The sequence below is a fragment of the Odontesthes bonariensis genome, chromosome 12 (genome assembly GCF_027942865.1).
Source record: "Odontesthes bonariensis isolate fOdoBon6 chromosome 12, fOdoBon6.hap1, whole genome shotgun sequence".
Taxonomy (NCBI): Eukaryota; Metazoa; Chordata; class Actinopteri; order Atheriniformes; family Atherinopsidae; genus Odontesthes; species Odontesthes bonariensis.
The window spans coordinates 17,520,603-17,542,767 of NC_134517.1; the positions used below are offsets into that span (position 1 = coordinate 17,520,603).

At 43.6% G+C, this 22,165-nt stretch overlaps 1 protein-coding gene across 1 annotated transcript in view; it reads left to right on the plus strand.

The window, feature by feature from the left end:
• The window catches only part of LOC142396527 (cytoplasmic protein NCK2-like), a 40,273-nt gene extending 22,467 nt beyond the window's left edge, over positions 1-17,806 (plus strand). Inside the window, exons 2-4 of the mRNA XM_075479375.1 lie at positions 7,503-7,745; positions 13,689-14,461; positions 15,625-17,806. Of these exons, the coding sequence (XP_075335490.1) occupies positions 7,520-7,745; positions 13,689-14,461; positions 15,625-15,819 (1,194 nt within the window). The 5' untranslated portion in view covers positions 7,503-7,519 and the 3' untranslated portion in view covers positions 15,820-17,806. The remainder of the gene's footprint in view (positions 1-7,502; positions 7,746-13,688; positions 14,462-15,624) is intronic.
• Positions 17,807-22,165: the final 4,359 nt, after the last annotated feature.

Genomic DNA, 22,165 nt, shown 5'->3' on the forward strand with positions numbered 1-22,165 from the left:
TGTAGAGCACCCATTCTGTCCCCTGAAAACAGAAGAGGAGCAAACATCGGCCACATCACAGGAAAGCAGATGGACTCTTGTCATACACCACACCCTCTGGCCTGTTTGTAAAAATGCATCAGTTGCGGACTGAAAGCTCTTTGTGGGGGGGGGTGTAAATGTCAGATGTTTTTTTGACTCATAAAATCAGGGGAAATGTGGCAGCAGCAGGCAAACATGTGGTAAACATTCTTATTCTTGACTGCATGGGAAAGGCATTGAAATCCACTCTGGACTTTTTTGTAGTTGGAGACAAATCATCTTGTTAGGACGACAAGTAAGTCTCTTTAAATCGCAGAGCTTTGTCCAGAGTGACTGTAACAGTAAGTTTGGCTTCCTCCCGTTTCACTGTTCAGTTCACTCCAAATGCTTCTGACACTGATTGCCAGTAGTAAGGCAGTCCTCTTCTTTCCTGTGAGAAGCTACTGCAAACAGTGTGGAGTTGAGGGGGAGGTGGAAATGTTCTCTCATTGGCTGAATTTTGTCCATCTTTGACCTGAATGCCAAACACAGAAAGCTCCGCCAGACTTTTTTTTTTTTTTTTTTCTTTAACTACACCCCCCCCCCCCCCTTTTTTTTGTAATCCTCTTTTACTTTCCCTCTCTTTGTGCGCAGTTGAAAGGGCCTCGAACATTCCCCCCCTCAGTGAAGGGAGTTGTGAAGTGTCAGTGAAGCCCAGCTCAGCAGTTTGTCGCTCATCTATCCTCTTTTAACTCTTTTGCAGAGGGATGAGGGGTCATGCGGGGCATTAGCTCAGAAGCTTTTCTGTTTTTTTAAACTCATTCTGTCCCGGCCGAGTTTGTTTTCTCTTTGGTGTGCATTTTCAGGTGGGAAAAGTGTTTTTCGTCACATTTCCGGATCGTGTTTTTGCCAGAATGACGCAAGACTTTGGGGTTGATTCCTGGCTGCCTTGTTGGTTTCTCCTGTCGTTTATGATGCAAGCATCACAATGAGAAGCGATACAGGTGCCCACATGATAGCCACGGGGGAAAATGGACATCATTTGGAGCGGCAGCCATCACTCCACCTAACGAGAAAAGATGTAATGCTGATGTAATGGCTTAAAGGGTTTGCGATAAGATAATGACTTGTTTTTCCACACGCATTTTGTGACAGTTTAAACCCCTTACTTAAATTACCCAATTGTTTTAGGTTTAGTTTTTGTACGCCAATTGAACTAAAGTTGTAACATTTTCCATGGACCAGCCATGAGGAGTAACTCCAAGCTTAAATAGTGGGTCTCGTTCGCCTCCAAACGAATGTGGAGCGGTTTGTTTACACTGTGAAATGAAGAGGGGAAACGCCAAATGACCTTGACAGATGCCCCTACAAACAGCGTGACGTTTGAAATTGTTCAGACCCCTTTATTACTTCAAAACGTTGCTAGATTAGTTACAACTTGTAAATCGACCCATTTGTGTTCATTCACAGCTGACCCTCTGCGAACGTTTTGGTAATGTTGATTACATGAGAGCATAGAAGCGCTAAGCCCAGATGTTCTTGTCTAAAAATATTGTTGGATATTATTTTATGGGTTATCTGGGATTTTTGTGATAATCCATATCTAATGGATAGCTGTCTGACTCAGAAGCGTACATGTATTGATTTGGACATCCGTTGACATTGCAGCAGTTTGACCTTTCGAGCATTTGGGTCGGCGCAAGTAAACACAATATTTTTGTGTCAATTTAAAGCCAAGCTACTGATGAATACATCCTCTAAACTTTAAAACACCTCTCAAGGGAGGTACAGTTGAGCTCGAGCTTTCACGTTGATGAAATTTACCGGGTGATGATCAAAAGAATGGCACTAAATGCATATTACTACATTTTTTTTTTCTATTTTTTTTTTTTTTTAAATTCTCTTGTGCGTTAATGTAAAATTTGTTGCCCTAATGTCTACAATGGTCCGTGATAGTAAAACCTTTTTCACCACTCGGGTCCAGTCATGACTAAAACTTTAAAGAGAACACAGTGGGCCTTCAGACTCCGAACCCTCTGTGCTTCTACCAGAGAAGGAAGGACAATTTGACATGCTGTCCGGACACACAAAAACAGCTCGGGCAAAACTGCAGCACTGCAATCAGATAAAACATAAAGGGCTGGACCGGGACCACGAATCCCTGGACAAGAACCCCGTACTCTACTTCAGCGCACTTCCTAACATCAAGTCTCTGTTGAGCCCTTGGAGAATGCTGCAGTCGTTCGATTGATAGCTAGGTTTATGAGACCCTTGCTGTGTTCGAAACCGCATACTTCTCCTACTACTCCCACTACTCATACTAACTTTTTGAGTTAGTATGCGAGTTTGAGTAAGCGAGAAGTTCCCGGATGCACACTAGATTCACCGAAATGTTGGGTATGCATCATGAGGTTACTACTCATACTCAAACTACCCAAGATGCAACGTAACGTGACGTCGCCGATCGTCATTTCCTGTCAAAACGGCAATTTCAAGCTAGCTACAACGAGGGTAGGTTCACTTCCTGTTTTCAAAACAAAAGCACTAATTGTATCGTAATGGCTTTCCCTATGATAAAAGGCAACAGGTATTTTTTTTGTGAAAATAACCGGAAGTGTGTTGCTCACTACGGCTAGCTTTAGTAGCGCCGAATTCGTCGGAACAAAATTGTAAATAGCCAGTATTTTGTCATATTTTCAACACGTTGGGGATCTAAACGACTACTTTCTCGCCTGAAAATGTTTCAAATGTTGCTAAAGTTTGCTAGAGTTTACAGCTTAAGCGAAATCAGCTTCAGGCTGGCTGATTTCAGCTCGGGTAGGAGCGAAATGCATTGTGGATAAACGCTCTGCATACTGTCTGATCGATCAGTATGCAGTTTGCAAGTATGTAGTATGCGGTTTCGAACACAGCCCCTGTCTGACAATGGCAGATGTTGCATTCCATCCAGGCAGAGGCCTGCTGTGGCAGACGGGGAGATGATGAGAGGCCCTTGTATCAGTAGACACCAGCGTGTCAAAGGATACGTGCACCGAATCCCTGGGAAAAGCAATAGATGGGTGAGACGCTGGAAATTAGGAGGCCAGGGACAATTGACCTCTGCTGCACATATAGATGTTACCCATGTGATCCATCCACGGTCCAGCACATAAGCTTTCCAGGCTGATGTCAAGTGTCGAGGCTCAGTACTTTCTGTTTTTTTTAGTAAGCATTCAGTATATGCACTCTGAATCAGGGAAAATTGGAAAGGTGAACAAAGCTATTGCAGTTTAGGCAGATGCATGGCAACATGTGTGGTTTGCCTGTCAACACCGCCGTGTTACACATTTGGGATCATAGCAGCAGCCCCGTATTTGTCGAGCCGATAGCAACTACACTCGCTGTTGTGAGTGCAGTGACATCCTCACAAGCAAGAAGTCTGTTGATGAAGCTTTCAGCATGTGGTGAAGCATTGCGTTCCATCCACCGTCAGTGTGGTGTACACAACGCAGAGTGTGACATATGTGGGCAGAATGAGGAATTAGCAAGACCATAAGGTTCCTTAAGGTGCAGCAAGACTCTGTAACCCAAACAGTTGTTGATGATAGTCATCGAACTGGTTACTTATCATCTAAATGAGTGACATATTAGGCCTCATGACCTGAAAATGCCAGTATTCTGCATTCAGACTAACTGAACTGCAGAATATGTATGAGAGCCACTTTCAGCTGCAGGGTCTGCATGAGCACATCGGTCACCGGAGACGGAGAGAATCCTCCATATTTCGATTCAACAACTGTGAAACATCAATGAGAATATTGCCAGTTGGCTGGCCACCAGTTTTCTTCCATCCATGGAATAAAACAAAAGGAAAGAGGTGACCAGCTCTACTCCAGCGGCGGCAGCCTGAGGCTCAGAGAGGCATGCGCGCATACCTCCTGTCTCCTGGAAGAGTTGACGTCACCGCTCCTCACCTTGTCATAAATCTGTACTGCAGTTTTCTGCACTCTCCAAAGAATCCCAGCTGCTGCTTTTGTCTTCTCCAAACTGTCAAAGTGACCTCTCAATCTTCTTCCTTCTGCCGCCTTTATCGCTCCAGTAAAAAAATGGTCGCATCCTGGAAAGTTGAGTGCTTTGACCCGCGGTGAACTCCGCATAAACTCTCACAGTGTTGCACAACCCTCTTCCTCCTGCTCTCCTCACCTTTGCTGTCCTTGTCCCAGCCCGTGAAGCAATCCAGTTTGACAGCTTTAGTAACTGCAAGCCGAGGCACATACACGAGTGCTATGCCGCGCCGCGCAAACTGTCGCACTTGAACTGTTGCTGCTCGTTGCGGAGCTAGAAAGCAGCTATTACACGTTCTCATGCATTGACACACAACCCCCGCTCCTGCTTGAGACCGTCAAATGCATTCAGTGATGCTTGAGACCGTCAAATGCATTCAGTGATGCTTTCACTGACTGCGGTTGTGGCTTAATCGAAGCGGAATTGAATCTATGAGGTCGAAAAAACGGGCGGCATCATTTGCCTTTCATAAGTAGCCTACACAGAAGATATCAATAATTCGACCAGCAATGGGATCTTTTATATGGTCTAATTTGCACAGCTACACTTGTCATGAGTCGTTATTCTCCTCAGTGCTGTGGCCTCTCATTAAAGAATTGAAATGTACATTGTTGCAAGAGGTATCTCCCTGCATCTTTCTTTTTTGTTAAACCGATTTATTGTTGTACGCATACATTAAAAACGTAGGAACCCCCCCCCCCCCCCCCCCCCTCCCCTCCCCTCCACAAGCTTCCCTACACACAATCGGGGCTGTTTTTCTCCATTTTAACTGCATTTGACTCAGCAGGGCTTTTCATCCTGAATCAATGGAAGTGTCTAGAAATGACTGCACCTTGTGCCATGATAAACAGCTCCATATAACAGGGTATTTTTGTTGCTGCTTTATTCTGTTATCTTGTATATTATGTTTAACTGTTGACTTCAAACGTGTTGCTGCTGCTGACCAGTGTGTCACAACAGCTACTGATAAAGAGTCGACGTTAAAGTTTTTTTTTATTTCTTTGGATGATTAATTGCTAAACACAAAATCTCGCCATACACATTCACTTCTTTTACTCTGTTCTCATCTTTGTATCCTCTCTGCGAGTATTTTGTCTTTCACAGCCAAAAACATGCAACAGTTTTTCTTCTCGTCTTTATTGCGGTGACCTCGTTAAGCTCGAGCCAGCCATGAACTGGTCCGCTCAGATGGTTTTCATACCGTGAAATTGCTTTTATGACGAGAGTTTTTATTTTTATTTATTTATTTTTAACTGAACAAGAAATGACATCAAACTTTCCTTTGTCCTTGCGTGCGTAGTTCCAGGTCCACAGTTCCTCAACGGTAAGGTAGTCTAGCTGACCCATGTCAGATGACCTTATCCAGAGCCTGGTGAAATAGAGCGTGTAACCGCTCCCTGACTGTCTAAAAAAAACCTAGTAGGCAAGGTGTGCTTGTGTGCATAGACTGAGCGAGCACATAAATCCATTTTGTGCGTTGGTTCGGCTCTCTGCCAAAGTGGCCTGTTTTGAAATGCTTCACTGTTTTTTTTTTTTTTTTTTGTTGTTGTTTGTTTGTTTGGTTTTTTTCAGAGCTGCATCTACAATCGTAAAACTTAATGCTTTCAGCTGTTGCCGTTTCGTTGCATCTTCTTCAGGCTTGTGCTTATGCATGAGGGAGACCAGGGGCGTCTGTAGCTTGAGCAAACATTCGGGGCTGTAGGGGTTTTTCCCCCAGGAAAAAAAATTAAAAAAGGGGTGTTAAAATGAAAATTTAACACACTTCATGACCAGCTGCTACAGAATTAAGAGTTCAGCTTTGGCCACTTTTACATTCATCATGAGATATCAAATTGCTTTCTTTTTCCTTTTTAAATTGGCATTAGGAAAACAAAACAACTTCCCCTTAAATACATGTCTATATATATCGGCATAAAATAAAAAACTCAATACACACAAGTTCCAAAATATCACACCATTAACGACCTCAGTTCACTCTCATAGACTTTTATATCACCACAACTTTCTTCATCACAAACGTTTAACTTGTTTATTTAATAAGGCTGGTGCCCATACCAGCGGTATATCCAGGCTAAACGCCCTGTGTGAGCAGTTCTAAAGCTGTCTGCAGGGATGAAAGTGGATCATTTTTGGAATGACTTCGGTTCTGAGCCTTACATACACGGCTCAATAATATATTCTGTGTTTATAAATAATACGCATGCATTAATGAGATGTTGCAGCCCTGTTAGTATCCACCACTGCTCGCAATTTGGCACATGGAAGTCCTCGGTTAAAGGATCAGTTTATCGTATTTACTGAATGCCTCCCACCTCCCACTTTTTTTCCGTGCATCAGTGATTCCGCTCCTGGAATCCTCCCTCTGATCTCTGTTGCTGCCACCGGAGATCCGAACGGAAGTAGTGAGAACAGACCCGAGAAGGGCCGGTCAAGGTGACGGGCTGTTAATAAAGAGAGACACTTGGGAGTTATCAGTTCAGTGTTAACGCACAGTTCATCGTTCGTGCTGCTATATGCACAGCTGAGTCGAGCAGTATGTCGGAACCTGAATTTGTCCGTATTGATATACGCTTACACTTAACTATTTTTACAAAAAGATGTACAATTTTGATCAGACACACATTTACATGCATCTTAAAATGAACCTTTTCTTTCTTTTCTTAGTGTCACGTGACACTTCTGTCGATGTTTTGCCAAGCTATGCATCGTACCAACTGTGTGTATTGCCCTGTAGGTAAAACCTCACAACTTCAGAAGTATTCATTGAGGAAAGTGGCCTACCTTTAGGACTGTAGACGGGAAATATGAAGACAGGAGAGTGGGCAACCTTGAAGGATGGAAAGATGGGTACGCCTGGGATGAGCTCATGAGTTTTTGTAATTAGGTCATAATACTGTATTAGACAAAAGGGGAAAGAATGGAATGTTGAATTGAATCGTGGCGATTAGGAAGGGCCACTTGGCAAATAAAAGGTGAAGCCCAGAGGCGAATAATCAGAATGCTCCGGAGCCGTCTCACTGCATGTTTGCAGGGTAAATTAACCCTGCCTGAAATTTCCCATCGACAGAAGATTATTTGTGAACTCCTCTTGTCTCTTGATTCTTATTTTTTTTTGTTTGTTTTTTTTGGCCACTGATATAATGGAATATTTTTTTGAGAACGTTCAAGATCAGAGTCTGGTCCCTGCATGCCAGCCTGAGGGGGGCCTTTGGCAAAATGGCGGGCCAGCCTTGATATTTATTGAAAAAATGTCTACAATTGAGGAAGTTTTTCCTTCTCTTCAGATGTGTAACAATGAACCTTTTATATGGAAACAAACATGAGTTTAGCTTAAACACTAAATCTGGAACAAATAAAGCTTTGGATTTGTGTCCTCATAAAAAACAAACCCACCGAAGCAGCTTTTATATCTCTGGTGGCATTTCTTAGCTCACTCCCACATCTCCTCTTTTCCACAGGGGGGACTCCATGAAAGATGACGGAGGAGGTGATTGTTGTAGCCAAGTGGGACTACACGGCCCAGCAGGAGCAGGAACTTGACATCCGCAAAAACGAACGTCTCTTCCTCCTGGACGACTCGAAGACGTGGTGGCTCGTCCGCAACGCCGGCAACCACACGGGGTACGTGCCGTCGAACTACGTGGAGCGCAAGAACAGCCTGAAGAAGGGCTCGCTGGTGAAGAACATCAAAGACACACTCGGTAAGTAGGAGTTCGGCGCGGTCCGTTTTTGAATTCCGATGCCCGCCCCCCCCCCCCCCCCCCCCCCGAAATGCACAAGTTGGTGCTGCAAAAACAAAGAACTTTCAGCAAAGGCAGAACAAATCTCCATGACCTTTGTTTTTTGTCAATTCTTTGTGCTTACTGGTGAAAGAGATGAAATGTGATGTCAAACAACGGTCAGTGTGTGTGTGTTAACCTAGAATCTAAAACCATTCTCACCATGCTCCTGGCCTGTCTGGGAGCTGTCACCACGCACCCCAGGGATCCTGTCGAGTTGGCGGGTTGCTCTCAGCTGTCAGCACACTGTCGCTCAGTCCCCAGTCGTGACTTGAATTCATTTGCTCCGTCTGGTGGACGTAGCTTTGCGAACTCATGAGAGGAATCGCGGTGCTCATCGCACGCGATCACGAGAGAGTTTGTGCGCCGTTTCCTGTCCTCAAATTGGAGACCAACAAAAACGGATGACCCATCCTTTTTGTATGCGAAGAAAAATGACGAAGTGATGAAAATAAAATGTTCTGTGGCTTTCTTTTCCATTTAGCCATTCACAAAAAAAAAACTGAAAACTTGGCTGTATTCAAGCTTCTCACATAATGTCATTGAGCCATTTCAAGATGTCATTTTGGGCTTTCACTTTTTCTAATATTACACTGATTAATTCTTTTTTTTTTTTTTTTTTTTCAAAAAGCCACCTTGGACAGCCGACGGGCTGAGACGCCGCCGTCTCATTTCTCACCAAGCGGTGGCTGTGACCTTTTCTTCACGCAGTCATCTTGTGCCAGTGTATTGAGATATTTTTGTCTTCGCAGCATCTTCTGTGGTGCAGCTGTCTGGAGGAAACTGTTTCCTTAGAGGTTTCAGCTCCTGTTTTAAAACACAAGAATGGCCTAATTTGTTATGACTGAATGTGGGAAGACGATCTCGCCACCAACTCCTAAAAGATACCGGGCCTTCCAGTAGATTGTGACTCAGTGTATTTTCTCTTATTCATTATTTCTTACTCTCTATGTGAAATTGGCATGAAATGATGGGAGGTAATGGATAATGAAACTGCTAATTACCCACACAGCTGTCTCCTCTCTGCAGTGTACGAATGCAACAGATGTGGCCCCTAGAAAGCATCCTTTCCAAAGAAGATGGTTTAGTGCTAATCTGAGATGTGTAGACTTACAGCTGAAGTCAAGAAAGTGCCAGTTCAAGATTCACTTGCTCTTTTATTTTTGTTGCAGGACAGGAACACTAAGGCAGAGCAGCAACTGAAGCGTGTCTGTTTTGACAGTTTTTTTTTTTTTTTTTTTTTTTTTTTTTTTGCTCTTTTTGAGACATCTTTTTTTTTTTTTCCCCGTAGGAAAGGCTGGAAAGGAGGAAGAGAGGGACATGGGGAGAAAATAGAAACATCTGGTAGAAATTCTAACAAGACAGAATGATCAAGGAGCGCAATCGAAATAAATATAGTGACCGTGTGGCCCTGAAAGGGAGCCATATTTAGCGCTGACAGAAGGAGGGTGGAGGAAAGAAGAGGAATGACTGGGGTCTGGTTTAATGCACCGACTCCTCTCGGCTCTGTGGACACCAGCCTTCAGGGAATCTCTGCAGCTGTATGTGGGTGACCGTGGCACAGCGTGCCACAGTCGCCATCACCAGGGTTCACAGGGAGCAGAGATGACATACCCCCCTCCCCCATTCGAATGCTCCAACACTGCTCCCTGAGGCTCTTTTCTCCGTCAGTGGGGGATCTCTGCTTTTGATGGTCATGTAGTTTGATTAGTGGACAAGTCGGCCGACTAATGGTTGTACTGGAATGATGGATTACCTCTCTGTCCCCTGACTAAGTTACAAATCGACTTCCAACACTATGGCCCAGTTCCATTTCAGTCTGAGCAGTGTGCTTCCTGCCAGGAGCTCTTTAGTGTTAAAAGCCTGAGAAAATCCAATAGGCGAGAACACTTTGACGATGAGGTGATGAGCAATAGGTGAGGTCAGGGACTAATGGAACCTACTCACGCACTTGAATGGGGGATCTGATTGGCTGAGAGCTTGATTTCTTCATCCCTTCTGTAGTCTAGCTGTTTTTCACCCTCAGTGAGTACACATTATGCTTATGGAGCGCGTGGATAGTATGTAATTACTGTTATCTATGACCTTTCCTCTTCCTTTTACTGGGCTTTTTAGTCAGTTTGTGTCATCAGCCTCCATTTCGACAGAATCCAACTATAAATGGCTGCATGCTGTTTTGTGCCCCAGTTTCGTCTCACCGGAAATTAGAAAAACAATCAACAGAGAACCTACTTACTGCTGCAACTGGGTCATTGCTTACATGTACGATGCATCAGCAAGTTAAATTTCAACCCACCTACGTTTTAACAGGACCCATCGCTCATTTCCTGCATTTAGTGTGTGCGAGTATGCGTGGCCGACTGTGAGCCTGCGTTAAAGCACTGCGCCTTGAACTCGGGTTAAAAGTTGGCTGAAATACCCGCACACAGTTCCTTGTGCTTAGTACTTTCAAATTAGCATAGTTATATTGTAGGTGTTGTGGCAGAATGGCCACAAATGAGTCTCAGAGTTCAGAGATACAAAGTACAGCATGAGGTTATGCAGTGAAAAAGCTCCAGAGAAAAGCTCAGAATTCTCAGAAATCGCTGGTGGTTAATGCAGAGATTGGCAGGTGTCAGTTTTTAATTGCGTATATAATCACAGATCTGTCGCAATGTTATAGTCATCTGTTCATGATTGTGTCCTTGTGGCGCCATGGAAACATCTTTAACCTTATTGGATCGGGTTTGTCAGGTACTTCCTGTAAATGCACGACGAGGCTGGGATCTGAACACTTTGGATTCCCACTTGTGTTCCTCAAGCTTTTTCTGTGCAGCCTCTGCGGTTTGGCTAAGACACATTTTCCTACAAGGGGGAGGACGCTGCTCTCGGGAAGTGTTTTTGCAGGGCTTTGGAAAAGCTTTATAACAGATATGAGGTGCCAGACCAAAGACATTTATCATATTCCTTAAAGCTTTTAAACGCAGCCCCGCTTCTCTGGTGATGGCGAGAATTGTGGAGCCAGAGGTGGCCATACTTTGGCAAAATTTCATCATTAGGAAATTGTGTTTTCGAAAGAACATTTGCACCTTGATCAGAAGGGGTAAATCTTGCTAACCACGATGACTGGTGGCTAAACATGTCTTTGTCCATCATTTATGCTTTCGATTACCGGAACCCGCATTTACAAAGAAAACTTTAAAAAAATAAAGTAACAGAGTAACCATGAAGCCCAGAGTTTAGGTACATGCGATGGAGGAATTGCCATGTTTTGTTTTCAGCGCAACATATTGTCAAGATTGTATGAAAAATTGCATCACAATATTTCAAGAAAGTTGTTGTTGGGCTGCAGAGTTGAAATGGCTTTCAACTGAAACTGAAAAAAGACGGCGATCTTGCTGGAGGACTGTGCTCTGAGGGCCCTTTTTTGGTTTGTGCATGTAGCAGTCTAAGCATTACATTTTCATTAGTCTCATTAAGCATTTTGGCAGGTCTTTACTGGCTGTACACAAGATAATGCATGAAAACCTCGTGGCACTAACTAAAAAAACAGGGCTACACTGCTAGGGGGCTCATTTAAAAGACCACATATCTCATCTGTGGTGAACTCAAAGTACTGTTACAGCACTAACACTCCACTGTGGTTTTTGATTACACTGGTGGGTGGTACGGTTATGCAAAGACTCCTTTAATACAGTAACTTTTCTCCTGCCCTCCACTGTAAGCAAAGGAGTGAAGCAATACGCCGCAACATGGAGGCTTTCATCAGCTTACTTCCCTCTGAGTTGAAGTCCTTTGGGCTTGAAAAATTGAGTCTCCCTTCACAAGATGAGAGGGAGGTGAAGGTGCAAGTGAACGCGTGGGAGGGGGAGGGCACAGCCCACTGCAGCTCTAACCAGCAGGCCAGTGCCTTGAAGTGGAAATGAGCGAGGAAGAGAGGTGTGTGTAGATTCAGGTGTTTTGGCTCCGCTCCGGGGAGTGTGTGTTTCCCTCTTACCCACGACAGTGACGGCCTTATTTTATTTTTCTTCTGTCACCACCTGATGCAGCTCTGAAAGTCGACCTTTTGTCCTTGGCTTTTGTCTTTGTAATACTCTCGCTTCCACATGACAACGCAGCTATCTGATGAGCAGGACGCGCACTGCTCTCCCACAAACACGATCTGTTTGTTATTCCTGTCTCATCCTCCTGCTTTGCGTTTTTGTCAGCTGTGGCCTCTGATGTGCTCGGTCTCCAGTGTGTTTGAGAAACAGCTGCCAAGGGACCCCTTGTCTTTCCTCGTCCTCCCCTCTCTCTCTATCTCTCTGCCAAAAAGTTTCGTGCTACTCTGTGTGAACCCGGCAGTTTTCAAAACAATGTAAACGCTCTGTTCAGCGGGGACATTTCTGTGGCACAAGCGAGGCGACGAGCTGTCAAGAAGCTCTCTCCCATCATTAGTGGCATGTGAGCAAACCCTGACACCGGCTTCAGCTGTCAAGTAAAACGGTTCATCATAAACATCATAAGCCAATTGGTGTCTAATTATTATTTTAACGTGCATGTGAGGAAATGGCCCCTCCTCTGTTGTGCTCAGCTGAGAAAACTTCAGGTCCCATTGAAGTGTGCTCACACGTTTAAAGACTGGTCTTTGAAAGTACAGGAGTGGGAAAGCCAGAAGCAGGTAAGACAGGAGCCGACTTTGATCCTGGATGTGCCTGTCATCACCAAGCCCACGGTGCCTGCTCCACTTTTCTTTCCCTCTCCGCAACATCTATTTTCAGCCTTTTGATTTGTATAGATGTGCGTACGGCGCGTAGATGACGAGCTCAATTTCATTCGGTATGGATGTGTCCCTCGGCGTCGATTCTATCAAGAATAAAAAATCTGCCCGTCACCACTGAGGTCTCTCTTAGGTTATCGTGTTTCCAGAGTAGTTTTGGGCTCCACGAGGACAACTTGAAGCTTTAATTGGTTTCTCACTGACCTTAACTTCTTCTTCTCTCCAAACGGATCAGCCCATCCCCTGCTTACTCCATCCTACCTCTAATCAACAGAGCCTCTCACCACAGCCCTAACTCCAACTTTGTCGACAGATTTTACCACCGAGCAGGGGCGAGGGCAAGAAACTAGGCAGTGCTCCTCCTTTTGTAGCTCTCACGATGGATTGCAGGAAATGACGCTTTCTTTGGAGTAAAATTGTTTTGAAAAATTACAAAGGCTAAGATCAGTGATGCGGAGTTGAAAAAATGTAGTGGAAGCGGCAAGTGTTACCATCGGCAATAACTTGGATCTTTTTTGCCCGTTACACTAAGTTGTAGACGAGCCCCCACCAAGGCTATTTTAACAGGGGCTTCCTATTATAAAATAACACTGCAGCCGTATCCGCAGTGTACATTTATTTTGATTCAGCATGTCACCACGGCCGTTGTTTCCACGGTTGTCATGTTTGAAAAAACGTTTTTTTTTTTTCTTTTCTTTTTTTTTTTTTTTTTTTTCTTTTTTTTTTTAAAAAGCCACTAACAACGAAAATCCGATTTCTTTGTTTGTCAATGCCGGTTCAACACAAATGAACATAACGCTGTAGTATGTGTGTCAAAGTTTTCAGTCTGTACGATACTGTGATGCATATTCTGGGTTGTGTCGGCATTTGCAAAGTTGTTGCATTAAATGAAGGACGGAGAACGTATATTTTAGTTTTTTCCACCACTTTTTGTCCCATCTTTGTTTCAATAAAGTAATATAGTTAATAGGAGTCTTTGGGGAGAAGCTTAAGCCACTTGCACGGCACCAGACTGAAGTTTGCCCACAAAGTTTACTTTACCTGCTTTTTGTCTGGTGGTTATGTACATAACCGACTGTAAACTAACATCTGCGCCGCCTCTCGCTTCCTTTTCTGTTCACGCACAGGTTTGGGAAAAACTAGGAGGAAGCCGAGCACCCGTGACACCTCCCCAACACCAAGCTCGGACGCGGAGTACCCTTCCAATGGCAGCGGGGGCGGAGGTGTGGGAGAAGCCACCGACAGGATCTACGACCTCAACATCCCCGCCGTGGTTAAGTTTAACTACACGGCAGAGCGGGACGATGAGATGAACCTGGTCAAGGGCACCACGGTGGTGGTGACAGAGAAGTGCAGCGACGGCTGGTGGCGGGGCACTCACGCCGGGCAGGTGGGCTGGTTTCCCTCGAATTACCTCCAGGATGAGCTCGGAGGAGCCGACGACAGGGGGGAGGGAGACTCGTCGCAAGGCTACCACAGAGGTTCTCCTGGACCTCTGTTGGCCAACGGGCGCGCAGGTGGTCGCGGTGGGGCCCTTCACCTGGTTCAGACACTCTACCCCCTCAGCTCTGTGATAGAAGAAGAGCTAAACTTTGAGAAAGGAGAGGTCATGGAGGTGGTGGAGAAGCCGGAGAATGACCCAGAGTGGTGGAGATGTAAGAACTCCCGCGGCATGGTGGGCCTGGTGCCTAAAAACTATGTGATGGTACTGGATGAGAGGCCCGGCCTGCCTTCCCCTGCACCGAGCTCCCCGCAGAACCGCTTCGTGACGCCGGCGCGCACGGGGAGGTTCGCTGGGAGGGACTGGTACTACGGCAACATCACCAGACACCAGGCCGAGTGTGTGCTCAACGAGAAAGGAGAGGAGGGCGACTTCCTCATACGGGACAGCGAGTCATCGGTGAGTCAGTGGGCTGAGGTCAGGACAGAGTGACATCATGGAGGCTGGAGAAAGACAGAGGAAATAACTCCCTGTCAGCTCGAACGGGAATCCTGAAATATTCATATTTAGGGGGAAGAAAATGTGAATTGCATTCGGCATGCCATATTCTGCAAGCACAGTTTTTAAAATACAGTGGAACACAGAGAAACTGAAGTTTGTGCTGAAGAGCTGAGTAAGAGGTACAGAAAAATTTAGCCCCAAATGGGGAAAAAATGGGATGCATTTATATTTATAGTTACTCATAAGTTTGCTCAGAGTTTAATCTTCGTCTGCCACCCTAATCAGTCGCTTGGAATTTAATTCTAAAGAGTTTTCATAACCAGTTAGCAATGAGTTTCTTGATGAACTTTATACTTTTTAAAAAAAAAAAAACATTAGATAAATACAATATATGTTGTATCTCAGAGGCTGATGAATTCTCTGAGCCAATACTTATTAGTATTAAGTAATAAATTAATACTTGTGTTCGGGCTCCGACTGTGTTGCACTTTGAACTTCGTTCAAGCGAAAGTGCGAGGCGGTAGAATCCGATAACCGACGGAGTTTGTAATCGGTCCAGTCAACCAATAACACGAAATGCAAGAAATTCAGCAGAATCTGGTGTTATGAACAGAGTAAAATGGACAACTCGCCTGTATTCCTAAAGATCCATTTCAGACGCGTTTGAAACTGTGAAGGAAAATTAAGTTATCTGTTGTTTTTTTTTTAAATAAAAAAAGTGAAGCATTGTTTTGTTTTGTTTTTTGAAAAACAAAACATTACGAATGTGGAATACTTTAACTCCCCTGCACAACAAAGGCTTTTAGATTTCGTGACACACGTGCACGTTGCACATATGCAGGACTGGTGCAGACTTCATGCAGCACTTCACCTGCTGTCCCAGATCAGCAACACAGCCCAGAATGTTTTAAAGTTTTGAAACCGCAGAATCGATGAAGGATTTGGTTCTTCTGACTTGTCTCATGAGGCCATGAATTAACAGTCTGTGCCCAGATCTTTAAACCAGTGAATATGCTGCCACCTGCTGGAGAAGCTCAGTCTGCCTTTGATTTTAATTGGATTTTGTTCTCTCTCTCTCTCTCTCCCTGTTTTGTGTGTGTTTTTGTTCTCTTTTTTTTCAGCCCAGTGATTTCTCAGTGTCTCTGAAGGCGGTGGGTAAGAATAAGCACTTTAAAGTGAAGCTGTCGGAAGGAGTTTACTGTATCGGTCAACGCAGATTTAGCTCCATGGATGAACTAGTGGAGCATTACAAGAAAGCTCCCATCTTCACCGGGGATCATGGAGAGAAGCTGTACCTGACCAGAGCTCTGCTGTGATTCCCGCGTCCTCACACTTACACTGGATCTCGTTCACAGACGGACGCGACGCACGCTCTCGTGAACTCAAGCCTTAGCTCTGGAACCCTCTCGCTGCGGCGTCCGCGCCGCATCCAGATCCTCAATCGCATCTCTTGGCTTTATCCGTCTCCTGCTTGTGGCGACCACGTGACAACCAGGTGAAACCTTTTTTTTTTTTCAGGTTCTTCAGTGGAGCAATTAACCCCAAGACAAAGCCAGCACTGTGCCAGCGAACACCCAACGTGCTCCATGTACAACGCAGTGTGTAACGAGCCAACACGCAGTGGCCGTATCCGCTGCTAACGGAACGCCCGAGGCCTTGTCGGGGGTTGAGCTCTCCCTCTGATGTCATACACAATGTCTGCTTAAAAGTACGCACATTTTTGAGTTACACCATTGCTCTTAATCCACTCGGGAGAGAACGGACATTTAAAGAAAATTTAAACGGAGTTCAAAGAGGACTTGGACCTCTGTGGGACCTAACTCTGGCGTTGTCCTGTCTAATTGCATGCCTTTGTTTTATTTTGTTCATCTTTTTTTTTTTTTTAAAGACTTGCTTGTTTCATGAGTTAACCCTGTTTTTTTTCTTTTATTTTCTTTTAAGCTTATTTATATCGCTTCCTCTCAGGAGGTTTGAATTGTTGCTTTTTCACAGTGAATCACTCTTTTTGCCTTTTTTCTCCTGATTTTTTTTTTTTTTTTTTTTTTTTTTTTTTTTTTTCACCATTCCTCTACATGATTTTTCTCCCCGTTTGGAATCGTTTATTTGGGGGGGTGGTTTCTGATACGTTTTCCTTGTTTCTGTCTCCACAGACCCAGTCTTTGTTAGTGACGGAACACTTACTGTAATATTTCTGATAGGCTGTGAGGGGTAGGGCATGAATGCAATAGGGGGGAGGGGAGGGGGGGTTAGAGACCTGTGAGATGCTGTAGAGTTTGAATGTTGATCCGTGTAACCAAATGTGCCACTCTGTACCCATTAGTACTGGCTCCAGGTTGGCATTGCACTCTCTATACTTTGATTCATTCATAGCTCTGCGCTCATGCTTTATACTGTGTCACATTGAACGTGACAGGAGAATAATAAAAACCTAGTTTGGGAACACTTTTGAGTAGCTACACTTGATCTATTCCTGCAATTGAATGCAGTTGTGAAACGTACCTCTTCTGATGTAGTATTTGTCAAAGACGATAATGTCTTCGGGAATCTTGCGATTACAGAAAACTTTGCAGGAATCGTATACAAGTTCAAACGACTATTGATGAAATGAGACCCCGTGAAAGCCCACTTGAGAAGAAGCAAACCCGAAGCTGTAACTTTATAAATGACAGATTTCTGCGTTGGTTAACAAGTGAAATGAAATGGCAGTTTCTAAACAATGTATTTGTTAAGCCCGTCCTTGGACAGGAAATGTGCGGTGTAGCCACTTAGCAACCGTATCTAGGCAGGGCAAGTGGGGTCTGGACATTCAAAACTAATGAGACGGTTTAAATGGGAGACTTTCTTGCTTTGAGCTATAGCTGCCTGAAAGAGAAAATTAAGGACGTTTGTCTATAAAAATGTCTGAATATTTTTTGCATAAGTGCTGCACAAAAAAAAAAAAAACTATGAAACTGGTACAGGAGTAGTTAAATGGGACGTGGCCCGGGAAGAGTCCAGTCGTCTTTCACACCAAATACGCCGTTATCTGCTTTCTAACTGAGGATCTAGTCCTACCAAACCTTGAGCAGTTTTTCATTTGTTATGTGCGTTCACCAATGGAAGCGTTGATCATGGGGGTCCTCATCTTTTATATATCTGAATGTTACTGAGCATTGTTATTTAATTCTTGTTTCCACTGTATGTATATATTCAAAGTAAGAAGAGGTGCATATATGAATCATTACGATCCAGCTATGGTACTGTATCACCGACAACGTGATGGGAATTGAGATGCTTTTGATCAATAAAAACTTTTGATGAAGACTTGCGGTTACTGTCCTGTTACTTTATGAATGGTTTGCACTACGGCCCTGGGAGATTCTGGATTTTGGATTGTTTTGGGATTTGATGGATTCAGTATTTCTTCTTTTGACATGGGTACACTGCTTACCTACCCATCCGAATGAACGTGCCAGCATTACTGAGGTACTCCTTTTTGTTTTCCCTTTATTTTTTTGCCAATATAAAAGCTCTTGCAGAGTTGGAATCCCCACGCTCATGGTTGTCATCAACTGCCCTGAACACATTCATTAGAAGTCGGGGTTCTTTTACCTAATCTGGATGATTCTACAGATGATACAGAGTCGGATGGGTTCAAGTCCACTGCAATGTGTTCCTTCTGGCACACCGAGGGCTTTCTTCCCTTTAGTGTTTTCGTTTGTACGTTTCCTCACAATCTGGGGTTTTCATGGCACCTACCGCATTGTGAGCGCAAAAATGCAAAGATTTTTTTTTTGCAGTCTCTTTCGCAAGTGCTTTACAAATAAAACTTTGCCATCATTAAGTGTGAAACGAATAAGAAATTAGGCAAAAGGCTAAAAGATTGAACGGTATTCGCTCCCCCCAAAAAAGTCAATCATATATAGATGGGTTAAAAGCGGAGGACCAATTTCGTGTGTATGCATGACAATAAATCTGATCTTAGATATAGTGTATGCCCATTTCCTTTGGACATAGCTGCTGAAGTGTTCAGCTGTTGTACAGGAATCTTTGTCATCCAACGGAATTTGATTCTGGCCATGCCAAGACATTCTAATTAAGGGCGTCTAGCGGTATGTTGGTTGTCGCTGAATGGTGAAGCCGCATCCCAATTCTCGTCATTCCATCCATTCTGACCCGTTTCCAGGCCCCGGCTATAAAAACATCCCCACCAGCATGATGCTGCCATCGTGCACGACAGGTGTTGATTTCGTTCCCGTGGAATACTCTGTGGGTGACTCCTGACCTTAAACGTGCGGCTGTGGGGCGATGATGTTATATGATGATGATACATATTACACTGAACAAGCATGACGCCGCAAACAGGGGGGCCGGATTTTGTGGAAGAAAAACCAAAGGAATTTCAAGCTACACGCACAATGCTTATGAATAAAGTGTTAAAAAGTTTGATGGAGTAGACTTAAAGCCAGCCAGCAAAGGTCCTTTTCAATACTTCATGACATTCAGGTGGACTGTTTTCAGATCAGTAAGTTTTTTTGTTAGCTTAAATTTTTCTGTCAACACTGAGTTATAGGATAGTCTGAAACTTTGTTGTTCCGCTGCGTACAAACTCACTTACCCATCAAAAGTCCTCTTTAGTGCACCAGAGGCCTGTCAGGCAAGTAATTGGTGTATTGATGAACAGGTGCTGATGAAACTGAAGAGTATTTTTGTCTATCTCACTCACACTTATTGAATCTCCATCTGCTTCAGCCTGGATGGCATCAAGCTGCAAGTGAGAGGGAGGACCGGGCGACCATCCCCTCATACACGTTGGGCCTGTCTCACACTTGTGTTACACCATTACCTGAGAAGTTCATATACCATCTACAAGGATGCATTCACCTGGAACAGGATAGGAAGGTTGTCATGGCGATTAGTATGCATTTAACTGCAGGGTTTGTGCTAGCTTTCCTTTAAATCTCCACGTGATGGCAGTATTGAGCTTCCTGCGTTGCATTTCTGACAGCCGCTTTCATTCTGAAGCTGCGGGAGATTCATCTGAAGGGACAGTGAGACTGGAGATAGATTTCAGCTATCAAGTGAATTTCACTCATCTACTTCTGCCGGTGTGATTCCCGTCATATTGCATATGGCCTTTGTTTTTTTGTTTTGTTTTTTGGACAAACCCAACGAGAAAAAGATGAATAACAATGGAAAGTTTGAATACATATCATACACACCAAGTTTAAAGCATTCATAGAGTTGATATCGATAAATGAAAAGTATATCTACAGTCAATTCCCTCAAAATTCATTCTGGCACACATATGGAATCATCAACGGAAAGTCAACTATTCGTTTCCACAATCGCCATCGTTCAGGCAAGTTGGTGTGCAAGCTGTAATGCAGTTTTAATTAATTTAAAATACCAAAAAAAAATATATATATATTGAATCCAATATTATTCTGAAATGACCTAAATCTATAGGTTTTTCTCTTATGCAAGCTGATAGTTCAATAAATAAATAAGTTTTTTATCCGAGGGAGCTTTACTCCACAATGCCACAGTCTTATATTAAAAGGATTTTTATTTAGTTTTTGATTTCCATCTCATCCATTCCACCACCGGTCAAATAAAGGGCAACTTGGAATAAGAGATGACCTGTGTTCTCTTCAGGAGTAAGAGTTGGGTGTATCATGGATTCCATCCTCGTGTGAGTTACGCCTTGGGATGTCTTGAGGTCGAGGGTTCACTTGTGAGCCGTGCTGTCAACACAGCTCATAAATATAACACAGATCACAAGCGTCTGTTCTGTTGTTTCTTTTTGCTTAACCCTTCAGAGTCTCACTGTTTCTTATTAAAAATTGGTGGAAGCGTCTCAGCGGTTTGTTACAAACAATGAAGCTGAATGATAGCGCTAAAAATAATGAAAATGCAAGCAAAAGCGCCTCTTTCTATAGGTTTTTCTCTTAGTGATGACAATACAGGGCCTGAAGTTGAAAACATTAACAACATCTAATTAAATAATTTCCCATAAATAAAGGTTTTCATTTGCAAAGACGGCAGTTTTACTATCAGTACTTTTTTTCTTCTCGTGCTGCGAGCGCCTTAATTGCATCTACAGAGCAATCAGTTTTACTGTCACCTAAATTCTGAGGGCTTTTACTCACGGCATGTACTCCATGGCCCATATATAAAAATGGCAGTTGGAAATGTTACTTGATTTGTGATGTAATAGAAAGAGACATTTCGGATTCCCTCTATGTAAAAAAATTAAATCTTTCTTGGGATATCTCTACGGTACTGAACATTTGCATCTACGTATCTGAGACGATAGACCTCTCTCGCATTATTGAAACAAACAATAACAGAGAACGCTTGTTTTCACCGTCAGCGTCCACAGAGACCGTGCCTCTATCGAGCAGCTCAGATATGGGTCGAGGTAATTGGACTGCATTTCAAAGCCTTATGTCAGTTTCTGGAGCGGCCTAACGCCAATTTGACAGTTGACCTCAGTGCCTGATGGGGCCAGCTGAGCCTTTGTAACGTCTTGCACCGAGACCGTGGGTGTGTAATAATGTATATTTGTTCCTTATTCTGGGCTTAAAAACTACTACATCAAAAAAAAAAAAAGAATCACATATAAGTTACAGCTCAGTGTGAGGGTCTGAAACGCACCTGCTGATAACCTCAGAGCCCCATCGAGATGATCTTTAAGCCAGTGTGGAGTCAGCGGCGGCACAGCAGTAAGAGCAGCCAATATACTGAAACCTCTCATTGCTTCTAATGTGCTTGTTGGCGGGTGAAAGTGTGTGTGATAGAGAAATGCGCTCGATGTTTTTTGAATAAGAAGAAGTGCTCTGCGAACGTGGCTTGTTGTGTAAAGTGCTTTCAGTGGTCAACAAGACCAGAAAAGTGCAACAGTAGACAGATGCCGTGCTTTGACCGTTTGTGCCCTTCTCTGCCATTTTTTGCAAGTCCTACGAGAATAAGCTCAATTCTCGTGCCTGCTGAATACAGACTACTGAAAGACGAGCGAGAGAAAGTACCAGAAAATTACTTTGCAGCCTGACAAAAAAAAGTATTTCTTTGTGATGCTATACAGACCTTAGAATATGGCGTGCTTATCAAAGACCAAATATCTTCACTGTGTTGGAGAAGCTCTTATTTTGCCCCAAGAGCACACCAAATGAGACTGCATAAACTCATCCGAGCAAAATATCCACAAAGGCAACACCTTTTTCTCTTATCAGAAAGGCAGACAGAAAAAATGTTTGTTTTGATTCTGGGAATGCCAGAATGAAAATATGACTGACCCAACAACATCTCACTAGAAGCGAGTGAATCAAACTAAACAGACCTTTGACCTTTGGTCCTTTTTTTTTTTTTTTCCTCAAATTCCAACTTGTTTTTCATTAGAAAAAGAAAAAGATCAAACTAAACAGAGCAAGGACAGGAAGAAAGAAAGCCGGTGGAAAAATATGCCACAATGACTGCGGTTTTGAAAATCAAACTGCCTTTGAGGGAGTACGCTTTTACCTTGACAAACTGTGAGGACATCAGCAGTGAGGCTGTTCAAAAAAGTATTTGACATATTCAAAAGAATAGTTCAGTTTCACTTTTCTTTTAGGCATGGAAAACAGTTGCACTCTCACATCTATATTGCTAGCATGTTGCTGAAAGACCAGAACCGGAAGCAAC